The sequence below is a fragment of the Salmo salar genome, chromosome 02 (assembly GCF_965601325.2).
Source record: "Salmo salar chromosome 02, fSalSal1, whole genome shotgun sequence".
Lineage (NCBI taxonomy): Eukaryota > Metazoa > Chordata > Actinopteri > Salmoniformes > Salmonidae > Salmo > Salmo salar.
Genome location: NC_138292.1, coordinates 53,397,403 through 53,421,066, shown reverse-complemented (window position 1 = coordinate 53,421,066; position 23,664 = coordinate 53,397,403). Strand labels below are relative to the sequence as shown.

At 41.4% G+C, this 23,664-nt stretch overlaps 2 protein-coding genes across 11 annotated transcripts in view; one reads left to right on the top strand and one right to left on the bottom strand.

The window, feature by feature from the left end:
* Positions 1–491: 491 nt before the first annotated feature.
* On the bottom strand, positions 492–8,098 carry LOC106586069 (U2 small nuclear ribonucleoprotein B''). The gene is made up of 7 exons (XM_014172937.3): positions 7,962–8,098; positions 7,519–7,613; positions 7,167–7,339; positions 6,790–6,924; positions 2,433–2,471; positions 1,465–1,553; positions 492–888 (listed from the first exon to the last, which is right to left on the bottom strand). The coding sequence occupies exons 2-7, from the start codon at positions 7,580–7,582 to the stop codon at positions 729–731; spliced, it is 660 nt and encodes a 219-aa protein (XP_014028412.1). The 5' UTR covers positions 7,583–7,613; positions 7,962–8,098; the 3' UTR covers positions 492–728.
* A 35-nt stretch (positions 8,099–8,133) lies between these two features.
* Positions 8,134–23,664, top strand: part of kif16ba (kinesin family member 16Ba) — a 28,710-nt gene continuing 13,179 nt past the window's right edge. For 2 of the 10 annotated variants that reach the window (XM_014172873.3, XM_014172868.3), the window contains exons 1-17: positions 8,134–8,501; positions 9,964–10,033; positions 10,538–10,651; positions 11,998–12,114; positions 14,388–14,485; positions 15,457–15,566; positions 15,765–15,907; positions 16,346–16,514; positions 16,851–16,982; positions 19,465–19,640; positions 20,238–20,303; positions 20,494–20,553; positions 20,718–20,837; positions 20,977–21,028; positions 21,191–21,328; positions 22,226–22,308; positions 22,648–22,736. In XM_014172873.3, coding sequence (XP_014028348.1) covers positions 8,455–8,501; positions 9,964–10,033; positions 10,538–10,651; positions 11,998–12,114; positions 14,388–14,485; positions 15,457–15,566; positions 15,765–15,907; positions 16,346–16,514; positions 16,851–16,982; positions 19,465–19,640; positions 20,238–20,303; positions 20,494–20,553; positions 20,718–20,837; positions 20,977–21,028; positions 21,191–21,328; positions 22,226–22,308; positions 22,648–22,736 — 1,784 coding nt within the window. In that variant the 5' untranslated portion in view covers positions 8,134–8,454. The remainder of the gene's footprint in view (positions 8,502–9,963; positions 10,034–10,537; positions 10,652–11,997; positions 12,115–14,387; positions 14,486–15,456; positions 15,567–15,764; positions 15,908–16,345; positions 16,515–16,850; positions 16,983–19,464; positions 19,641–20,237; positions 20,304–20,493; positions 20,554–20,717; positions 20,838–20,976; positions 21,029–21,190; positions 21,329–22,225; positions 22,309–22,647; positions 22,737–23,664) is intronic. The other 8 variants (XM_014172888.3, XM_014172882.3, XM_014172912.3 and 5 more) reach the window with 5 other exon arrangements.

Sequence of the window (23,664 nt, the reverse complement as noted above, 5' to 3'; positions counted from 1 at the left end):
TGAAGTGTTACGAAGGCACGCGGACAGTGCTAGATCCGAATAGTCTGAATGAATGGTGGTGAATTGTTGGGAATGCTGATTTAAGAGCTTTCTATTAACCGCCAATTCAAATTTAGGAAGTCAATTCAGCCACTTTTAAGTATTGTTTTGGGCTAATGAGTGCAGAAGAGCCCAGATGTTTCACCCAACAACAGAACTGGCTAGAGGGGTTTCTGAAGTTTCAACTGAGCTGTAGTAACTGTATTCAGGCTGTTAACATGACTGAGATGCAAACTATGACAATTTACCCACTTGATCACTGGACTAATGATTAGTATCCCCAATTATGGTGAATTTGCAAAAGAAAACTATTTCACGTTTATATGTTTTCAGAGAGTAAGGATGTCATGACACCACATTTTTACACGTTATTGGGCTTGAATCTACAATCGCCTTCAGGACCAGGGATAGAAACTTGGAACATGTCAGAGGAAGCATCTTAGGCACCACAGTTACACAAGAGTTATTTATTACTGCGCCATACAAAATAGAGAGACGATGTTTAGAGGATTCTCTTCACATTCCACCTCACAGCGACTGCACAGAAATCAGTCAAAAAAAACAACAACGAAAACTCCTGGGAGATTCCACAGCCGATACAAAAAAACCCCCAGTAAAAATCAGGGGGTCCAACCCATCTCTAACCGAGTCCAATGTGTGGTCCCTGTCCAGTGACGTCATCGTGGGAACTACTTCTTGGCATAAGTGATCTTCATGGCGCATTGGGCTGTAATCCGGAAGCCCTGCAGTGCGTCTTTGGCCACTCCCGCCTGGCCTTCGCTCTCAAACTCTACAAAGGAGATGTCGTGTTTGCCAGGGACGAGTCGCACCTCTTTGAAACCAGGGAATCTATTAGGAAAAAGAGAAATCATGGGTGTACTGAGAGGTGAAATGTTCAGAAATCAGAAATGTAATGAATAGAGCTGACATGATCTCCCTTTTCTACATGGTAGATAAACAGGTTTGTTCTGCACAATGCATTTCTATCTGAACGTTCTGTAGTTTTGCACCCTCTTGAACAGAGCCCCAGTTGCCATTCTGCAAAATATCATATCAAAGACTTCACCACCTGGCAATGGTGAAGTCTGAAATGTGAATGATATAAAGCAGAGGTTCTTAAACTTTTTCAGCTCCGAGACCCAAATGAGAAATTGACAGTCCTCCTGTGACCCAAATTGGTCCTCCAACGACCCAAATGAAGAAGAAAGTGTGTGTGTGATTATACATGTATTCTCATAACTCACAACCCACCTCTCTCACATGCCCAGGGCTCCTACCCAGATTTTAAGAAACCCTGATATAAAACTACTACTGTATATTTCACAAGTTCATGAGCCAGACTCAATAACAACTGCTGCCGAAGAATGAATGCAATCAGGCATCTAAGCGAGTTTACTCATTTGACAACAAGATTTCAATACTCACTGATTGAACAGCATGGAGAGCATCATTTCATTCGTTTCCTCTGGCAGGTTATTAAGGAATAAAATGTAGTTGGGTGGATTGTCTGGAACCTAAAAAGACAAAGAAATCAGTCTGTAATTGTCACAAAAAAACTCTCCCATGGAACATTTTTGCAGCTTAGTCAATAAGCAGACCAGACTATCTGTAACACTCCAACAGTTAATCCAAATAGGGCGTATCAAAACAGTAAAAGGCTCCTTAAGCAGAGAGAGCAGAGATTTTTGCAAGAATACAAGGCATTGCAATATTGCGCTTATTAAGAGAGTCCATCATCACTAGTGACTTAGTCAGTCATTTGGTACATTTGTGAGTAAACACAACTCAATGGAGTTGAGTTGCGATGAGTGTCGGCGGAGTGTACCCCATATTACAGTCAGTATCAGTCAATACTTGAAAAAAAAAAAAAAAGGCATTCTTTACTGTGTAACTTGTACCTATGTTTCTCCTGCGTAACTACATTATTTTTTTTGGGTGGTGCAAACCGTATTTTTTTTAAACAGAATTTTACACGACCTCCGCCCAGGGAGCCGTTGTTTGTTAACGGAGAACGAGAAGCCACGTCACTGCACGGCAGATTCTTTTTTGGAGGCAGGGGATGCATAGAATGCGATTTCTTATCAAAAACTATGGATTCTAACTCTATAACAATCAGGACAAGCACAGTTAGCATTAAATCCTTTATAGAAGTATCCCATGGTAGCGCATGTTCGAAGTCACTAACTTCATATTCTATTGGAGAACAGTGGATTACACAGAGCAATTTGACAGACGTCACATAAAATTAGATCTTTTATCAAACACTACAGATGGCAGCAACCAAAGAAAAGAACACAGTTACGCAGGACAAACAGTTTACTCAGCAAAAGGAAAATTAACAAGTTCACTTAACATTCTAGGTTATAATTCTTGATAGGGCTAGAAAGGCTTACCTGCATGGTTGTTGGAGCATTGTTTGTGTTGGCTGATCCCTGTTAATAGAAAAGATAAACAAGTTATAAAAATAGCGTTGGAGTACAATTACTGACTACATTCAAAAGTGTACAGGATGGCTATGTGCAATATGTTGACAAATACTCATGCCCTATAGCAGGGGTAGGCAACTAGATTCAGCCTCGGGACAAATGTTGTCAGAGCGGATGGTCGCGGGCCAGAGCATAATTATAATAATCTAAGTTGTGCCTTCTATTTTATTTTGCACCGTCTCTATGCACACTCACAGGACTCTACACACTCATTTTTATTTTAACCTTTTTTTAACTAGGCAAGTCAGTTAAGAACAAACTCTTATTTACAATGAAGGCCTAGGAACAGGGGCAGAATGACAGATCTTTACCTTGCCAGCTCGGGGATTCGATCTAGCAACCTTTCGGTTACTGGCCCAACGCTCTAACCACTAGGCTACCTGCCGCCACTCATGCACCATGACACTCCAACACACAGACTTAATTTGCTCACACACATAACATGTACATACATCTATACTGACACACGTACTGGCATAATCATATACGCTGCTGCTACTTTATTTATCATATATCCTGATGCCTAGTCACCTTACCCCTAAACACATCTACTACCTATCGCTCCAGTATCCCTGCACATTGTAAATATGGTATTGGAACTGACCCTGTAAATAGCTTACTTACTTTCTTGTGTTATTCTTATTTCTGCTTTTGTTCTACCGTATGTTATTTTTAGTATTACATTGATATTGATTACTGCATTGTTGGGTTTAGAGCTTGCAAGAAAGGCATTTCACTATACTTGTGCACGTGACATTAAAACTTGAAAAATGTAATACATTGAGACACGATCACATACAGTTGAAGTCGGAAGTTTACATAAACCTTAGCCAAATACATTTAAACTCAGTTACACAATTCCTGACATTTAATCCTAGTAAAAATTCCCTGTCTTAGGTCAGTTAGGATCACCACTTTATTTTAAGAATGTGAAATGTCAGAATAATAGTAGAGAGAATGACTTTTTGCAGCTTTTATTTCTTTCATCACATTCCAAGTGGGTCAAAAGTTTACATACACTCAATTAGTATTTGGTAGCATTGCCTTTAAATGGTTTAACTTGGGTCAAACGTGTTGGGTAGCCGTCCACAAGCTTCCCACAATAAGTTGGATGAATTTTGGTCCATTCCTCCTGACAGAGCTGGTGTAACTGAGTCAGGTTTGTAGGCCTCCTTGCTCGCACACGCTTTTTCAGTTCTGCCCACAATTTTTCTATAGGATTGAGGTCAGGGCTTTGTGGTGGCCACTCCAATACCGTGACTTTGTTGTCCTTAAGCCATTTTGCCACAACTTTGGAAGTATGCTTGTGGTCATTGTCCATTTGGAAGACCCATTTGTGACCAAGCTTTAACTTCCTGACTGATGTCTTCAGATGTTGCTTCAATATATCCACATATTTTTCCTCCTCATGATGCCATATATCTTGTGAAGTGCAGCAGTCCCTCCTGCAGCAAAGCACCCCCACAACATGCTGCTGCCACCCCCGTGATTCATGGTTGGGATGGTGTTCTTCGGCTTGCAAGCCTCCCCCTTTTTCCTCCAAACATAACAATGGTCATTATGGCCAAACAGTTCTATTTTTGTTCCATCAGACCAGAGGACATTTCTCCAAAAAGTACAATCTTTGTCCCCATGTGCAGTTGCAAACCGTAGTCTGGCTTTTTTTTATGCCAGTTTTGGAGCAGTGGCTTCTTCCTTGCCGAGCGGCCTTTCAGGTTATGTAGATACAGGACTCGTTTTACTGTGGATATAGATACTTTGTACCTGTTTCCTCCAGCATCTTCACAAGGTCCTTTGCTGTTGTTATGGGATTGATTTGCACTTTTTGCACCAAAGCACATTCATCTCTAGGAGACAGAACACGTCTCCTTCCTGAGCGAAATGACGGCTGCGTGGTCCCATGATGTTAGTACTTGCGTACTATTGTTTCTCCAGATGAACGTGGTACCTTCAGGCATTTGGAAATTGCTCCCTAAGGATGAACCAGACTTGTGGAGGTCTACAATTTTTTGGCTAATTTCTTTTGCCAACCCGTGCCCTATAGGCTCTGGTCAAAATGATTCACTATAATATATGGTATAGGGAATAGGATGCCATTTGGGACGCAGTCATATAGCCTATGTGCCGATGCTGGCACTAAGACAGCGCTCAATGAGCTGTATACGGCCATAAGCAAACAGGAAAACGCTCATCCAGAGGCAGCGCTCCTAGTGGTCGGGGACTTTAATGCAGGGAAACTTAAATCCGTTTTACCTCATTTCTACCAGCATGTTAAATGGGCAATCAGAAGAAGAAAAAAAACCGGAATTTTTAAAAAATAAACTCGAGACCACCTTTACTCCACACACAGAGATGCATACAAAGCTCTCCCCTGCCCTCCATTTGGCAAATCTGACCATAATTCTATCCTCCTGATTCCTGCTTACAAGCAAAAACTAAACCATGAAGCACCAGTGACTCGGTCAATAAAAATGTGGTCAGATGAAGCAGATGCTAAACTACAGGACTGTTTTGCTAGCACAGATTGGAATATGTTCCGGGATTCTTCCGATGGCATTGAGGAGTACACCACATCAGTCACTGGCTTCATCAATAAGTGCATCGACGACGTCATCCCCACAGTGACTGTAGCATACATAACCCAACCAGAAGCCATGGATTACAGGCAACATCCGCACTGAGCTAAAGAGTAGAGCTGACGCTTTCAAGGAGCAGGTCTCTAACCCGGTAGTTTATAAGTAATCCCGCTATGCCCTCCGACAAACCATCAAACAGACAAAGCGTCAATACAGGACTAAGAATGAATCATACTACACCGTGCCCAAGAACACTAAGGTAACCTGCCTAAATGACTACAGTCCCGTAGCAATCACGTCTGTAGCCATGAAGTGCTTTGAAAGGCTGGTCATGGCTCACATCAACACCATTATCCCTAAAACCCTACACGGAACATCTATGTGAGAATGCTATTCATTGACTACAGCTCAGCGTTCAACACCATAGTGCCCTCAAAGCTCATCACAAAGCTAAGAAACCTGGGACTAAACACCGCCCTCTGCAACTGGATCCTGAACATCCTGACAGGCCGCCCCCAGCTGGTAAGGGTAGGTAACAAAACATCTGCCACGCTGATCCTCAACATGGGGGCCCACCAAGGGTGCGTGCTCAGTCCCCTCCTGTACCCCAGGTTCACTCATGTGTGCATGGCCAAGCACGACTCCAATGGTAACACAACAGTGGTAGGCCTGATCACCGACAACGAGACAGCCTATAGGGAAGAGGTCAGAGACCTGGCTGTGTGGTGCAAGGACAACAATCTTTCCCTCAATGTGATCAAGACAAAGGAGATGATTTTGGACTACGGGAAAAGGAGGACCGAGCACGCCCCCATTCTCAACGACAGGGCTGTGGTGGAGCAGGTTGCGAGCTTCAAGATCCTTGGTGTCCACATCACCAACAAACTATCATGGTCCAAACACACCAAGACAGTCGTGAAGAGGGCACGACAAAACCTATTCCCCCTCAGGAGACTGAAAAGATTTGGCATGGGTCCTCAGATCCTCAAAAAGGTTCTACAGCTGCACCATCGAGAGCATCCTGACTGGTTGCATCACTGCCTGGTATGGCAAGTGCTCGGCCTCCGGCCGCAAAGCACTACAGAGGGTAGTGCGTACAGTCCAGTACATCACTGGGGCCAAGCTTTCTGCCATCCAGGACCTATGTACCAGGTGGTGTCAGAAGAAGGCCTTAAAAACTGTCTAAGACTCCAGCCACCCTAGTCATAGACTGTTCTCTCTGCTACAGCACGGCAAGCTGTACCGGAGCGCCAAGTCTAGGTCCAAAAGGCTTCTTAACAGCTTCTACCCCCAAGCCATAAGACTCCTGAGCAGTTAATCAAATTGTTACACAGACTATTTGCATTGCCCCCCTCTTTTATGCTGCTGTTACTCTGTTCATTATCTATGCATAGTCACTTTAAAAACTCTACCTACATATTACCTCAATTACCTCGACTAACCGGTGCCCTCACACATTACCCTGTACATAGCCTCGCTACTGTTATTTTACCACTGCTCTTTAATTATTTGTTACTTTTATTTTTCACTTATCTATTTTTTACTTTACATTTATTTTTCTTAAAACTGCATTGTTGGTTAAGGGCTTGAAAGTAAGCATTTCACTGTAAGGTCTACACCTATTGTATTCGGCGCATGTGACAAATAACATTTGAAAATGTTATTTTAATATACTATACTAGTCTCACCAGTGCTGGTTTCTTGGCCACGTTGGCCACTTGATCTTGAGCCTTCTTCTTCCTGTCCTTCTTCTTGTCCTTGTCCCCAAATGTGCCTCTGATTTTGGAGATCACCTCAGAGTCTGTCTTAGCATACTGAATGCGCTGAAAATAAGAGACAAGTACAATAAGATTTTTGCTTAGCACAGACCTGGGTCGTATTCACTAGAAACCAAATGGTAGAAAACAGACCGAAAAGCTGAGGCACTGCCTGAACTTGTCCACTAAGAAACCCCCCGTTTCCATTGCAAAACGTTTTGCTGCTACGGTGCAAAACATTTTGCTCGTATATGGTAATGAATACCATCCTGTACTTCTCCCATTTGTGAAACTAAGTAGTAACTTACCATGGGCTTATTGTAGAAAGGAAAACCTTGAAGTTGACGCAGTGCGTTCGTAGATGAGGCGAGCTCTTTGAACACCACAAACGCCTGCCCTCTCATCTTCATGGTTTTCATGGCAACAATGTCCATGACTTGCCCAAACTGAGAGAACAGGGCATAGAGTGACCGCTTCAGTTCTAGAAGACAACAACAAATGTTACTTAAGTGTTGTTACTTATAGACCATTGACACAGACAAAGAAATGTATGTAAACTTACTACAGCTCTAGTACAAGAGAATAAATAGCTATCTAGCTCTGAAGGAACGCTGTAGCTAGATACATGATCTTGGAACAAAGTTGCACTGTGATTCTTACCATCCTTCTTGATCTTATCATTTACATTATTGATGTAAATGGTGTGGTTTGGTCGAATATCCATGATTAACAACTTTCCCCTGACGCTCTTTCACCTGGAACAACAAAACAAAAACATAGCCACATTGCTGGGTACTAAAAATGTTTTTACAAAATTAACAAATAAAGAAATACATTTTAAAAAGCTGGGTACTTTAGCCTGCTAGCTAGCTTTAGCTACTTCTGGCTAACTAGTACAAATTAATGAAGCGATGAAGCACGCTAACTAGCATTAGCTAGCTAGTTAACATTTCTAGTAAGCTTCATCACCACGAACTGATAGCTGGTGCCGCTGACCAGACACAGGTACAGATTAAACAGATCAATATGTATATGTGTGCAAACAGAACATTTCCTGAGCCCTGATTGCAGATAAACTGACTTGAAACTGTGAAAACACTCACCTCTCTCTACACACTTTCAAGGAAACACAGGAGGTAAATGTGTGCGCACTGGTTCATGGTTCTTCTTCGGTTAATCAACAGTTCTCACCGCCACCGTCTGTACGGGAGTGTAACTATTTTCCCCACGAATGTAATGTGTCCTCTCCGAGTACCCGTATCAGCTTTGTGATTTACTATCGTATGACACTGTGTGTTTGATAATTTTTTCTGTGACGGTAATGTTAGCAGGCTAATATAAAGTGCGCGCTCAAGTCTCGGGGGGGGGGGCGCATAAAGTAGCTAGCCCTCTTCTTTTGAAAGTAAACTTGGCTCTGTGTGTAACCGGTCGGGTGGTACAGAGGAAATTGGAAACAGACTCAAGATACCGAAACGCGCTTAGCCCGCTGGTTTTGGGTGCTAGCCACATTTTATTTGTACTTCACACGATTGGGTTGTTCCTTTCAAGGATACCTGGATCTAGTAGCAGGTGACGCCGACACAACAGGGATGTGCAATGGCATCGGTGCGGGTGGCTGTCCGGCTCAGGCCTATGAACAGACGGTAAGTAAAGAAAAAAAACATGCTAAACAAAACGGACAAATTATGCTATTGTTATTAATGGTCATATTGTTTCCTTTGAAGAGAGGCGCCCGGCTGGACACTAGCTCACTGTGATACATTGTAACCATTTCCAACATCTAACAGTTTAATACACTCTAATGTGAATGGCCATGTTGCAGTAACACTGCTTAATAGATTTTGTCATAACAAGTGTCTCTTCCAAAATTTAGAGGGAGACAAAATTTGGGATTTAAATGCCAACCCCACTCAATGGAGCACGAGTCCACCACACACCCCGTTACTAATCTACAAATAAGAACGCCTGGAGGTTGGCACACACACATTATTTTAGGTAGCAGACAGCTGGCAAGGTGACTGGTGAACAGGTTAACCAACAAAACAAACATGAAGAAAAGTAACTAGAGCTACCATGGCTGTGCTGTGTCTGGTATTGGGAGTTAGTATTGGCAGCCACCCAGGGATTATGGGATACCTTAATAATTTTCTAACCTCTATCAAGAATTGCATGGCATTTAATTTTTTTATCACAAACTTATTCCTACAGTAAATAGGATACGTACATAGCTGCATGACAGAAGACAACCACCCTGCCACTTACTCTACACATCTATGCTGGGGCGGCGGGTAGCCTAGTGGTTAGAGTTTTGGGCCAGTAACCTAAAGGTTGCTAGATCGAATCCCCGTGCTGATAATGAAAAATCTGTCGTTCTGCCCCTGAACAAGGCAGTTAACCCACTGTTCCTAAGCCGTCATTGTAAATAGGAATTTGTTCTTGCCTAGTTAAATAAAATAAAAATGTTAAATGTGGGTGTGTGAAATATTATGTACAGATTCCAAATCATTTCCACTATGCACCTGTAGGAAAAACAAGGAAGGATTCTGAAGGAAGTAACCTTTGACACATTTTTATACCAATTGGCCCAGAGTCTAACCTGATCCAGTTGGCATTGTGTTAATGGTAATCTGTTAGGCACCAGAAAGTACGGTTTTATTACAGTATGTCAAACTGGAAAGGCCACTAATAATACAAGCTTGAACTGAATACTTCCACAGAGAGACATAGGAATAGTCATACCAAGAGACATTTCCTCCAGACTTTTATTGATCAATTAACCAAATAAGAACTAAGAGGATTCAGTTGGCATTCTTCCCGACCCCAGACGGCATACACTAGCCCTATCTTAGAGAGAATGTAGACTTCTGATTAATTAAACCGCAGTAAATGTATGTTTACTATGTTGTCTTTTGTTGCTAATGTAACGGGTACCTTTCTTGTTGGTCCAAATTTATGAATCACAAAGTACTACAATTTGGTAATATTTTTTTTTATCTGATGCTCCTTCATTGGTTCACTGTCTCTGTTGCACCTGGTTTGGCTCAAAGAAAGGGAAAGCTTAATTATTTGGAAGTATTAACCTGTTTTATGTTTTGATTTTTACAGGGAGAAGGACTTGACTGCCAAAAACATAATTGAAATAAAAGGCGACAAGACCACCATTACAAACTTGAAGGTCATTTTAAGTTTTAAACAGCCTTATTATTGCAATAGAAATGTATTTACCCATAGCTAGGCCTGTATTTGTTTCAACTTGGCAGATGTTTAGCATAAAGTGTTATTGAATATTACTTTTTAATACTAGTTCTATTTCATCAATTCTTGAAGATTAATTGAATACATAATTCATTTATTTGGACATAACATATGATCTGTGAACATGCCTCATGTTCGGGGTTCCCGAGTGGAGCAGCGGTCTAAGGCACTGCATCTCAGTGCTAGAGGTGTTTCTACAGACCCTGGTTCGATTCCAGGCTGTATCACAACTGTCCGTGATTGGGAGTCCCATAGGGCACGGCACAATTGGCCCAGCGTTGTCCGGGTGAGGGTTTGGCCGGGGTAGGCCGGGGTTGTCATTGTAAATAAGAATTTGTTCTTAACTGACTTGCCTAGTTAAATACAATTTCACTCCACTTTGTCTTTACAGTATATTTCATCCGATTTTGTTGTGTTTAATTAGATACCAGATGGCATTACCGGGGATTCGACAAGGGAGAGTAAAAAGACCTTCACCTATGACTTCTCCTATGACTCCGCCGACAGTAAAAGCAACACCTTTATCTCTCAGGAAAAGGTAAATGTCATATTTCAGTCGGAAAACGTCATCTAACAACTTTCTGTTGTTTTTTTAATTTCTCAATTTTTTTGTTGTTGTTGTCCAAATCAGATTATAGTCAAAGCAGCTTACATTTGCCTCTGTTCAGCGGTCATTTACATTTTTTTTTTTTTTTACTTGTAGGACATTTTGTTATGGATGGAGGTTATTTGAGTCAAAACAGTTGGCTAATGTTCTGTTAGTCTAGTCCACATGTTGACTCCCAAGCTTCTGACATAAGATATGACTTACTGTTGTGCAACCTTTTTTAAAAAATCATAATATTGCATCATACAGGGGTCAAAGTAGATTTCATTTCTTACTGGTACAGTACCTTATCACATGTACACATTTTGTGGGAGGCTGAAACAGAATTACTTATAGAATCCCTGTTAAGATCTCTGTGGGCCTAAAAGTAAAGATTTGTTGTTTCATTTGATTGTATTGCCTTTTTAATGTGGCATTAACATAAACAGTCATGACGTTTTCATCTGATTATCAAACAATTCGATGAAAACGCTCCTGTAAGCCTGGCTACCTGTGCACGTTCCTCCATTATAAACTAATTCCTGAATGCATACATTGTGCTGTCCACCCGCCATTTGATGAATGGAAAGAGGCATCAGTAACAAAACACCAAGAGGTGTAATGAATGACATTCAGTGATTTCTTTTTGATTAGGCTTACACTTGTAACCTGAATTGATGCGTCCACTGTCCAAGTGCGTCTTGGTCACAGCCACACATCGCTGCCTTTGCAAAATGTGTTATCGCCAAACCACATCGCATTGTGAAGCGTATTCCACACATTTGCCAACTTTTCATGTGGGTGACATGCGGTAATGATAAATAATATTGTAGTGGCCTACAGTTTTCTTGGAATCTTTGTTTGAATTATTGTGATATGTTCAACCGGTACAGTGTACCCACACTATTTATTTTGACGGTTCTCTGTCCTGGACCGTACCGGCTTACTTTCACCCCTGGCATCATGTCAGTGCAGTATCAATAGTAACACAGCCCATGAGCTAACTGTTATAAATGTGTTTTAAAACTATGCATGCATAAATTCCATATTTTTGACTTTGTACTGTATTGGCTAAATTCTTTCTTTCACTGACTGCTTACAGTGAGATCTGTTTGAGGTAGTTAGATCTGGGGCCTGTTCAGGAGGTCGCAACTTTACAGAACATTCAGATCTAAATGTACTGTTTGGAACAAATGAGTCCCTGTCATTGTGAATCATATCAGCTACATTCCAATTTGTAGAAGCTTTGAACATTTCACCTTATTGAACAAGCCCATGTTTGCCCTCTTCCTTTGTAGGTGTTCAAAGACTTGGGCTCGGATGTCCTCAAGGCTGCGTTCCAAGGCTACAACGCCTGCATCTTTGCCTATGGCCAGACCGGCTCTGGGAAGTCCTACACCATGATGGGAAATCCAGTGAGACAAACATTCCCTTTTCTTGGCCTGTGGTCTTAAAACATATCGGAGTACGAGTGCTGATCTAGGATCAGGTCTCCATTGTCTATATAATCTTTTTCATAATTATCCTACTCTGAGACGCGTTATGAATACAGGCCCACATCAAAGACTGGGCTGTGTTCAGCAGGGCACAACGTTGTGGAATGATGAAATATACAGTACCAGTCAAAAGTTTGGACACACCTACTCGTTCCAGGGTTTTTCTTAATTTTTTTACTATTTTCTACGTTGTAGAATAATAGTGAAGACATTACAACAATGAAATGACACATATGGAATCATGTAGTAACCAAAAAGTGTTCAAAAGTCCAAATGTATTTTATATTTGAGATCGTTTAAAGTAGACACTTTTGGCATTCTCTCAACCAGCTTCATGACTTAGTTACCTGGAATGCATTTCAATGAATAGGTGTGCCTTGTTAAAACTTAATTTGTGAAATTTCTTTCCTTAATGCGTTTGAGCCAATCAGTTGTGTTGTGGCAAGGTAGTGGGGGGGTATACAGAAAATAGCCCTATTTGGTAAATGACGAAGTCCATCTTATGACAAGAACAGCTCAAATAAGCAAAGAGAAATGACAGTCTATCATTACTTTAAGACATGAAGGTCAGTCAATCTGGACAATTTCAAGAACTTTGAAAGTTTCTTCAAGTGCAGTCACAAAAACCATCAAGCGCTATGATGAAACTGGCTCTCATGTGGACCGCCACAGGAAAATAATTCTCAGTTACATCTGCTGCAGAGGATAAGTTCATTAGAGTTAACCGCACCTCAGGTTGCAGCCCAAATAAATGCTTCAGAGTTCAGGTAACAGACATCTCGACATCAACTGTTCAGCGGAGACTGTGTGAATCAGGCCTTCATGTTCAAATTGCAAAGAAATCACTACTAAAAGCACACCAATAATAAGAAGAGACTTGCTTGGGCCAAGAAACACCAGCAATAGACATTTAGATCGGTGGAAATCTGTCCTTTGGTCTGATGAGTCCAAATTTGACATTTTTAGTTCCAACTGCCATGTCTTTGTGAGACACAGAGTAGGTGAATTGATGATCTCAGCATGTGTGGTTCCCACCGTGAAGCATGGAGGAGATGTGGGTGTGCTTTGCTGGTGACACTGTTGGTGATTTATTTACAATTCAAGACACACTTAACCAGCATGGCTAACACCGCATTCTGCAGCGATACGCCATCCCATCTGGTTTGGACTTAGTCCCACTATCATTTGTTTTTCAACAGGACAATGACCCAAAACACACCTCCAGGCTGTGTAAGGGCTATTTGACCAAGATGGAGAGTGATGGAGTGCTGCATCAGATGACCTGGCCTCCACAATCCCCTGACCTCAACCCAATTGAGATGGTTTGGGATGAGTTGGACTGCAGAGTGAAGGAAAAACAGCCAACAAGTGCTCAGCATATGTGGGAACTCCTTCAAGACTGTTGGAAAGCATTCCTCATAAAGCTGGTTGAGAGAATGCCAAGAGTGTGCCAAGCTGTCATCAAGGCAAAGGGTGACAGAATCTGAAATATAAAATGTTTTGATCTAACACTTTTATTTTTTTTATTTATTTATTTATTTATTTATTTTTTTGGGGGGGGATACTACATGATTCCATATGTGTTATTTCATAGTTTTGATGTCTTCACTATTATTCTACAATGTAGAAAATAGTACAAATAAAGAAAAACCCTTGAATGAGTAGATGTGTCCGAACTTTTGACTGGAACTCTATAATGTACAACAATCATGCCTCTTTGACATGGAGATAAGGAATCAGGTCTACTCTGTTCATGACATTTCTGGAACTTTCCACAACATTTGCCTACTCAACAGGGCTGTTGTTTTTGTTATCAGACTATTGGGACTTCAATCAGTCGTGGAGACCCTAAGCAAATATCACAGTAACGAAGGAGGGCTCTGACAGTCCTGTTTTGTTTTCACAAGCCTAGGGGAAAGTGATTACGGCAAAGTACAAGTCAAAGTTCAGTGTCAGTTTTCTCTGTGGCCTCTTGTTTTGGAGAAGACTAAAGCCAAACGTGACATATTTAGAGTTTTCCCTGTAATGAGTAATGAATTATTTTAAGATATATTCTGTAACATATCAACAGGTTTCCTCAGTCCAGTCCTCCACTGAACAGGGTCAATTATTGTCAGCCTTAACGCCAAATTATCCTCTGCAAATTATCCTCTGCGATTAAGTGTTTGATCTATGGATTTATTTTTCATCAGGGAGATGCTGGGCTCATTCCACGGATATGTGAGGGTCTGTTCAGCCGGATTGCTGGGATGACTCGTTGGGATGAGGCCTCCTTCCGCACCGAGGTCAGGTAAGAAAATTCTGTCCATTGTCATTCTCTGGAATAAAAAAAAATCAATACGTTTTTATTTAACCAGGTAGACCAGTTGAGAACAAGTTCTCATTTACAACTGCGACCTGGCCAAGATAAAGCAAAGCGGTGCGACACAAACAACAACACAGAGTTACATATAAACAAACGTACAGTGAATAACACAATAGGAAAAAAATCTATGTACATTGTGGGCAAATGTAGGGAGGTAGGCAATAAATAGGCCATCGAGGCGAAATAATTACAATTTAGCATTAACACTGGAGTGATAGATGTGCAAGTAGAGCTACTGGGGTGAAAAAAATCAAGAAGATAAATAACAATATGGGGATGAGGTAGTTGGGTGTGCTATTTACAGATTGGCTGTGTACAGTGATCGGTAAGCTGCTCTGACAGCTGTTTCTTAAAGTTGGAGAGGGAGATATGTCTCCAGCTTCAATTAAGAAGCTTAAAGGAATAATCCACTCAAAAACAATACTTTTGGTATTTGTTGCATTAGTCCACTGTTGATACTGTGCCAAAATGTTGTGCATGTCAGCAATAAAGTTTTCAAGATTATTTAACTTTCCAAACACACGTTTTCACAGCCGGTGTGATGTGTTTTGCATCATATGATGCAAAATTCGTCATACACTGGCTGTATTTCTACCTGTTTGGACGGCAATAGGTCCAATACACACACATTACCCTGGGAATTGATAGAACATTGCTCAGAGATGCACACAAACGATATAACATGAAAAATGTGAAAATCATATTTTTTTTAAAATGGTGGCTCAATGATCCTTTTTTAAATGTAATAAAAAGTGATTGCACATGATCAGTAGACGTTCCAGCAATTCGTACCTCATCCAAGAGACGACAAAAAGGGTCCCTTTAATAATTGGTAGATATCATCAGGCTAAACTTGACCTCTGAATGACCTCTTTATATCCTCTCAATGTCATCAGCTACCTGGAGATCTACAATGAACGTGTCAGGGACCTGCTCAGGAGGAAGTCCACCCAAACCTACAACCTGAGGGTGAGGGAGCACCCAAAGGATGGACCCTATGTGGAAGGTAAGACAACATTATGCTTTTTAGATCATAATGAATAAGATTATACCGACGTAAGGGACCTCATTTGGTATTTTCTCTATTCATTCTGAGACCGATCCCACACCTGTCTGTAAGGCAGAATGATGGCTCCCAAGCTCATTATAACAGTGGATATCTCTCTGTATTATGAACTCATGTGTTAATCCAATCTGACCCCAGACCTGTCCAAGCACCTGGTGCAGAACTACCACGACGTGGAGGAGCTGATGGAGGCGGGCAACATCAACCGCACCACGGCCGCCACGGGCATGAACGACACCAGCAGCCGCTCGCACGCCATCTTCACCATCAACTTCACCCAGGTGGGCTGCTAGGCGAGCTACTGCTACAGCTACCACTAGGCTAGCTAGCTACTGCTACTCCAGGAGCTCCAGTCCACAAAGGTTGCAGTGTAGTAGTCCTTGTTTATTAGTTAGGGACTGATTCAGTTACCAAGTGAGTGGACTCCTAGCCAATCAATGACTTTGATTGAGAGAAATAAAAAGTAGTGGGACTGTGGCTTTGGAGGACTGTATGTTGCATTATATGCTGCATGTTAACCCTTAAAGGGGTTGCCACTAATAGCATCTGTGATGGCACTTATCCATATTAGGAAAATTTAGATACATACAGTGTAGATTGCACCCACAGTTTAAGTGCAACGTTTCGACTCAAAGTTCTTCATCAGACTTAACAATGTTATCCTTTCAGCCTCTTTGAAATCCTTCAGGGTTTTTACGCGTTTTCTCCCTCCTCTCCAGGCTAAGTTTGACGCGGAGATGCCCTGCGAGACGATCAGTAAAATCCACCTGGTGGACTTGGCGGGCAGCGAGAGAGCGGACGCCACCGGTGCCACTGGAGTCCGGCTCAAGGAGGGCGGGAACATCAACAAGTCACTGGTCACCCTGGGCAATGTCATCTCCGCTTTAGGTGGGTAACTGTTATACCAACTGTTATATCAATGACACGGCAGATATGAAGACGTATTCGTTCAAGTCGCATAATAAAAAATGTTGTATGGAATGAAACCCCTTATCTGGCGATGTCTTTTAGCTTGAATATGCAGGCCACAATAATACGTTTTCCCCTTACAATATTTGAACCACAGCAGTGTTCCAATGTCTGTTGATTTGCCCATTGATCAGACCTGGATTCAAATAGTACTTGAAATCTTTCAAATACTTTGAGTGTTTGCTCTAGCCTGCCTGAAGTGCCAATTCTTTTTCTGATTGATTGATCTGAAATCTTTTCCTTGTCTTGGTCCAGCGGACCTGAGCCAGGACGGAGTGAACACCAACCTGAAGAAGAAGCAGGTGTTTGTGCCTTACAGAGACTCTGTGCTAACGTGGCTCCTCAAGGACAGCCTGGGAGGCAACTCCAAGACCATCATGATCGCTAGTAAGTCCTTAATAATGCGAAATGTCTTGCATTTAATCAAATGTTTCCAATCCTCCCCTTGAAAAGCCCCAAATACACCGGACTAGGAACCTTGGTTTTTACCTGTCTACTTCAGTATATAAGGGGAACCCTGGATTGTCATTAATCTATAGATCAGATCCTGAGCCCAGCCACCCTTATTACTGGGATAAAACAACGGCGTCGCTGCGGATCTGACTTTTCTTAACCCTTCTTCCCGACAGCTAAAGGTTCTGAATGCTTCTGCGCATGTGCGGGATTCTCTACTTTAAGCACAGTCTCTGCTCTACTCATAGACTCGAATGGTGCTCGTTTAATGAAGTTGGATCAAAGCTTAATCAATGTCTGCAAGATATTTCATCTAATAGTATAACGTTACTTTAAGACAAAAAACACTGAGATTTTAGGATGATTGCGCAAAAGATCAACATTTTCTCTCATGTGGCCAAAACGGAACGGCACGTCCCGCTAGGCAAAATATGTGCCAAGTTGGCGAGAGAGCGGACGCCACCTGTGCCACGGGAGTCCAGCTCAAGGAGGGCGGCAACATCAACAAGTCACTGGTCACCCACGGTCTCAATCATTCTATTATGTTTAATTATTTTCAATGAGCAAATGGTGTTAAACTATAGGATAGTCTAACTGTGTTAAGTTTAAATCAAAGCACATATTTTGCCTAGTGGGATGTGCTGTTGAGTTTTGGCCACATGAGAGAAAATGTTCTATGCAGAAGGACTACTTTGAACAATTTCCACATACAATTTTACAAAAACACATTTACTTGAACAGTGCGATTGCAAAGTTTTGTAACAGAATGACATTCTGTGTCTCAGCATAATTGTGTTAATGTGGAATTGCCCATATCCCCATAAAACTGATTTGAGATCAAATGGTTGAAGAATGAACCATTTGAAGAATTAACATTCACAATAGACCGTAAGAAATGTGAAGGGAGGGTGACCACAATAATGTGCGCGTAAAGAAACGCATGCGTTAGGGCTGTCAAACAATAGAAAAATGTAATCGAGTTACTAATCGCAAATTCAGAATTAGCTGTAATTTACGATTTTTCTTACAAAAAACATCACAAGAATATAGTAGTCTTTATTTTGTCTAAAGTAACACTTGGCAAAATTAGGCACACTTTTTGTTTAACCTCACTAACAACGTTTCCATCCACAGTTTTTATGCACGTAAAGTCATATCATAGAAGGAAAAAAATCCAGACATCTGTGATGGAAACAGGAAGTTCCTGTACAATTGTGTAAATGTCAACGTAATTTGTTTGTTTGACATGGTGGGATCTTTTTGTGTCTGTAAAACTAATTATGTAAGAAATGGTGGTGGAAACGCCTTTATGCGCAAACATTGATATAATAACCATCATATCGAAGTAAACTTGGGAGTCATGCGATGACGTGTGTGTGTGTGTGGTTTTCCCACTACAACTCAGGAAACCATGCAGTTTATTAGGCTACAAATTAAATAAGTTATGATGAACTTCAAAGCGTGGTGAAAGTGCACGGTATGAGCTTGATGCTCCTTCCAAATGAGTGTTGAAGGGTCTGATTCTGGTGACATGATCGATGCTCGACTGCCATTTGACAAATTAAAATATTGTTATCCATAATAATCACGTGCTGCTGTTGGCTAGAGCGCACGTGCCACGACCAGAGAAGGCACATTTTCTATTTAACGCCACAGTTTTTGTAACAAAACTATCCGCAGAGTTGAAAATGCGATGGAAACATATTGAACTTTTAGATGTTTTTTTTGGTGCATGAAAAAGTGAATTTTGTGTGCACCGATTTTTTTTTTATCTGCAACAAGTCCGTTTGGTGGAAACGCACCACTGGTGTGAAAATATGCAAATTCTCTTTGAAGATTTTAGAATATTGTCATTCAAATCTGTCGTCAATTGGATGGAAACCTAGCTACAGTCAACATGTTTTTACATGGCATTGTACATGATGTATTTTGGATGTTTTCAGTGTGTTTTCAACTGACAAAAATTACGAAGTTAATTTAACTGATTTAAATCTGGCAGTCCAAGCATGCGCAGAACGTGTTTCGGCTCTTCAGCTCAGGGTAAAATGGATGACGGGGGTGGTTACCTAGAGATCTTCAGCCATAAAACAATAGGGACCCCATTTGTATTTTTTATTTTTATTTTATTATTATTATTTTTTTACAATTTTACCACAGCAGGAATCATGAATGTGCTTTGCAGACATTGTTGGGTTCCTTGTCCAGTATACTTGGTGCTAGAATTTGAGAACATGGCTTTCTAAACACTTGTTAAGGCTGACTTTATGTATATGAGGCTTAAGTGTGGTGAGTGGCCATAAACTAAATATCTGTGGTATGTTTGCAGTCAAAGATGTAGCATTAGAACACGGCAAATGTAAAAGTGTTTTGTAGTATGACAAAGTTTTCAAAGATGTTTTGCTCTCGTTTGCGGCAGCCATTTCACCTGCTGACGTCAACTACGGCGAGACTCTGAGCACTCTGCGCTACGCCAACCGTGCCAAGAACATCATCAACAAGCCCACGATCAACGAGGACTGCAACGTCAAGCTCATCCGAGAGCTCAGGGCCGAAATTGCCCGACTGAAGGCCCTTCTGGTCCAGGGAAACCAGGTGGGGATTTGTCACACTGACCTGAATTGATTTGTGTGTGTGTTGGTGGTTTAGGGCAGTGGTTCTCAATCCTGGTCCTGGGGACCCAAAGGGGTGCACATTTTTGTTTTTGCCCTAGCACTACACACCTGATTCAAATCAACAACTCCTCATCAGGCTTTGATGATTTGAATGTGTACCCCCTTGGGTCCCCAGGACCAGGTTTGAGAACCACTGGTTTAGGGCATTGGAACTCAACTATCATGTCCACTACATTTTCTCTGTTTTATTTTTTTATTTTTTTAAAATATCCATTTATTTATTTAATTTAAAACAAAACAGCTCTACAATGCACTGCCTTACAAGTTATGTAAAAAACTGTTATACTACACAAATGGGTATAGCAAAAATGCGCTTTGTTAATTTATGGGCACATTTTTATAATGCATAACTAGTACATTATGTTTTATTAACATGTCCACCTTTCTATCTACTGGCCTATGACCTTGTTGTGTTTTAAATGTCCCATCTTATCTAACTAGGTCGCACTGACTTAGGGAGTATTGATGTGTGATTCAATAATGTATTGATTTGTTGGTTTGGTTTCATCCTTCTCAGATTGCACTTCTTGATTCACCCACTGCTCTGAGCATGGAGGAGAAACTACACCAGAACGAAGCCCGAGTAAGGCCATGTGGATGGTTCCTTTACGAGTAAAAATGAACACGATTACCCAAAATAAGCTATTGACATTTTGGAAGTGCAGTGTTCTAGTCTTCGAATCCATAAACAAAAAAGTCAAGCATTACAGCAAGTTAATGATGTGACCTCCATCTTTGATATTCAAGAAAAATATTTTTGCCATTTCTGTCAGGTGTTGGAGCTAACCAAGGAGTGGACTAACAAGTGGAATGAAACTCAGAACATTCTCAAGGTGAGTGGGTATATATTTGTATAAAATGTCAAATTTAATTTAGCTCACAGAAGCACTCTGGTTATATGCCTTTTTAGATTATAGTCAGCTGTGAAATTGAATTGACTTGACTTAAGTCAGAAACATCAATTCCTAATGACTGACAATTGATCTCATCTTTACAGGAAGAAACCCTTGCCCTGAGGAAAGAGGGAATCGGTGTCGTCCTCGATTCGGAGTTGCCTCATCTAATTGGTATCGACGACGACCTCCTAAGTACTGGCATCATCCTCTACCATCTAAAGGTTATTAACTTGACTCTTTTTAGTTATTTTTACCCTTTTTTTCCTCAGATTGCTTCACAAGTTAATTTGTCCTCCTATTAAACTTAAATAGAAGTTATTTGGACATGACATACTGTATCGCTTTCATTTTATTTTCTAGGAGGGCAGGACGAATGTTGGTCGAGACGATGCGTCGACTGTTCAGGACATCGGTGAGTGGCCTCTGTTACATACTCTATCCGCTGTCGTACTTTGCTACAAATCAAGACAAAGAAACAATTGATAATGCACGCACACATGTATGTATGTATGTATGTATGTATGTATATATATCTCTATCTCTATCTGTCTGTCTTTCCCTCTCTCTTCTATAGTTCTCCATGGGCTGGACCTAGAGAGTGAACACTGCATGTTTGCGAACCAGACCGGCACCGTCACACTGGTTCCACTCAATGGGGCCCAGTGCTCCGTGAATGGAGTGCAAGTGACAGAAGCCTCCCCACTAAACCAAGGTATGCGCTTTTGGTGGCACGTTATTTTGATTGTCTGGATTTTCCATCTGTAGATGCTCTACAGATGGTCATAGTCTACTATCAACAAACTGTTGATAAGCAACTGCTTGTTAGAGTTAGGTTTAGAATAAGGGTGTGGCATATCAAGAAGATGATTAAATAGCATGATCATTACAAAGGTGCACCTTGTGCTGTGGACAATAAAAGGCCACTCTAAAATGTGTGTTTTGTCACACAATACCGAAGATGTCTCAAGTTTTGAGGGAGCGTGTAATTGGCATGCTGACTGCAGGAATGTCCATCAGAGCAGTTGCCAGAGAATTTAATATTGATTTCTCTACCATAAGCCGCCTACAATGTTATTTTAGAGAATTTGGCAGTACGTCTAGCCGGCCTCACGACCGCAGACCACGTGTATGATGTCGTGTGGGCGATCGGGTTGTTGATGTCAACGTTGTGATGGAGTGCCCTGTGGTGGGGTTATGGTATGGACAACAAACACAATTGCGTTTTATCAATGGCAATTTTAATGCACAGAGATACCGTGACGAGATCCTTAGGCCCAGATTTGTGCCATTCATCCGCCGCCATCACCTCATTCAGCATGATAATGCTCGGCCCCATGTCGCAAGGATCTGTACACAATTCCTGGAGGCTGAAAATGACCCAGTTCGTCCGTATATCTCATACTCACTAGACATGTCACCCATTGAGCATATTTGGGATGCTCTGGATCGACGTGTACGACAGCATTTCCAGTTCCTGCCAGCCAACACAATGCTTGTTCTGTGAATGCCCAATCAGTAGTAAAACCCACCCATGTGCATTTCCCTTCCTATGTATTTTTTTCCCCTTATTATCTTTATTCAATGTTTATCATTCTATTGTGTTTGATAGGTGCTGTTATCCTACTGGGGAGAACCAACATGTTCCGTTTCAACCACCCTAAAGAGGCAGCTAAACTAAGGGAAAAGAGGAAGGTAACATCAAAGGCTCTATGTCAAAGGCCTTTTATAGATGCTTATTAGTGGCGGTATTATTCATTTGTTGTTATTATTATGTGTGGATGACCTATGCTCCCCAAGGGTTTATATCAAACAAGTCATGACTCGTATAGCTTATTACTCATGTAGCCAAGCATTTCGCTGCACCTGCGATAACATCTGTGTACGTGGCCAATTAAACTTTGATTTGAAATAACCATCTAGTTAGTGGAAGGGCACGTTTACTGTAAACGTTGTAGGATGCAGGCGACTTGACCAATGAGTCATTATGAGGTCAATGATCATGTTGAACTTAGTGTTGGTAATCTTTTCCAGAGTGGACTGCTCTCTTCCTTTAGTCTGTCCATGACCGATCTCAACAAATCATGTGAGAACCTCTCCACAGTAATGCTCTACAACCCAGGGTGAGTGTATGTATCACCTAATCCCAAATTGGCCCCAAGCCCCTACTGTCTATGCACTTGTGGAGATCTGAGAGGATTGGATAGGTGTAGGCAATATGGCGAAAACTCCACCTAGCCTATCAGAGGGCAAAGATGAAGCTATTCCCATATTGCTTATACTAATCTATTCCTCTCAGATCTCCACAAGTGCATGGGGAGTAGGCAGTAGGGGCTGGTTTGGAATTAGTCAAATGTATGCTCCAGTGCATGAATGATTCCCCCAAACTCCCTCTGCGCAGTTCCCCCTGCCTTCTCAGGAGTTCGTAAGCGCTCCTTTTCCTCCATTCGCTTCGGTCCGTTGCTGCTCACCCGCGTGACCACTGACTGAAGCAGTGGATTGGTTGTAAAATACCCCCAAAAATTGGGCTGAAATACAATGTTACAGTGGCCAGTCAAAGACATCAGTGTTCTGGTAGTTTGTGTAGCTCAAAATGGAAATAGGGAAAATATTTACTTTGGATTGGAGGTCTGTAACATTGCAACTGCTGTGACTCAAGCCAAAATCATGTGAGCTGGTCATGCTGCACGTCACAAATGCCACATCACTCAAACAGTATGGCCTTCATTGATTCTATTACTAACTCTTCAAATCTATTACTAACTCTTCAAATCTGAGCCAGAGATTAATTTTGCTTGTACAGAACCGCTAAGGAATACATTTGTTTTGTTGTTGTACAGCACCCCTTGTGCAACTAGTCTTCATTTAAGTTTTGTACAATACAACAAGTGATGCCAAAGCTCTGACTCCTATTTCGACCTAAACTTATTTTTTCTTTTTAAACCTAGTATGACCAATATGCACACACAGACAAAAAAAAAACGATTATTAATAGGGCCAGAGCAACCATGGATATTCTGACAAATACACAGCCAGTATTTAGTAAACGTT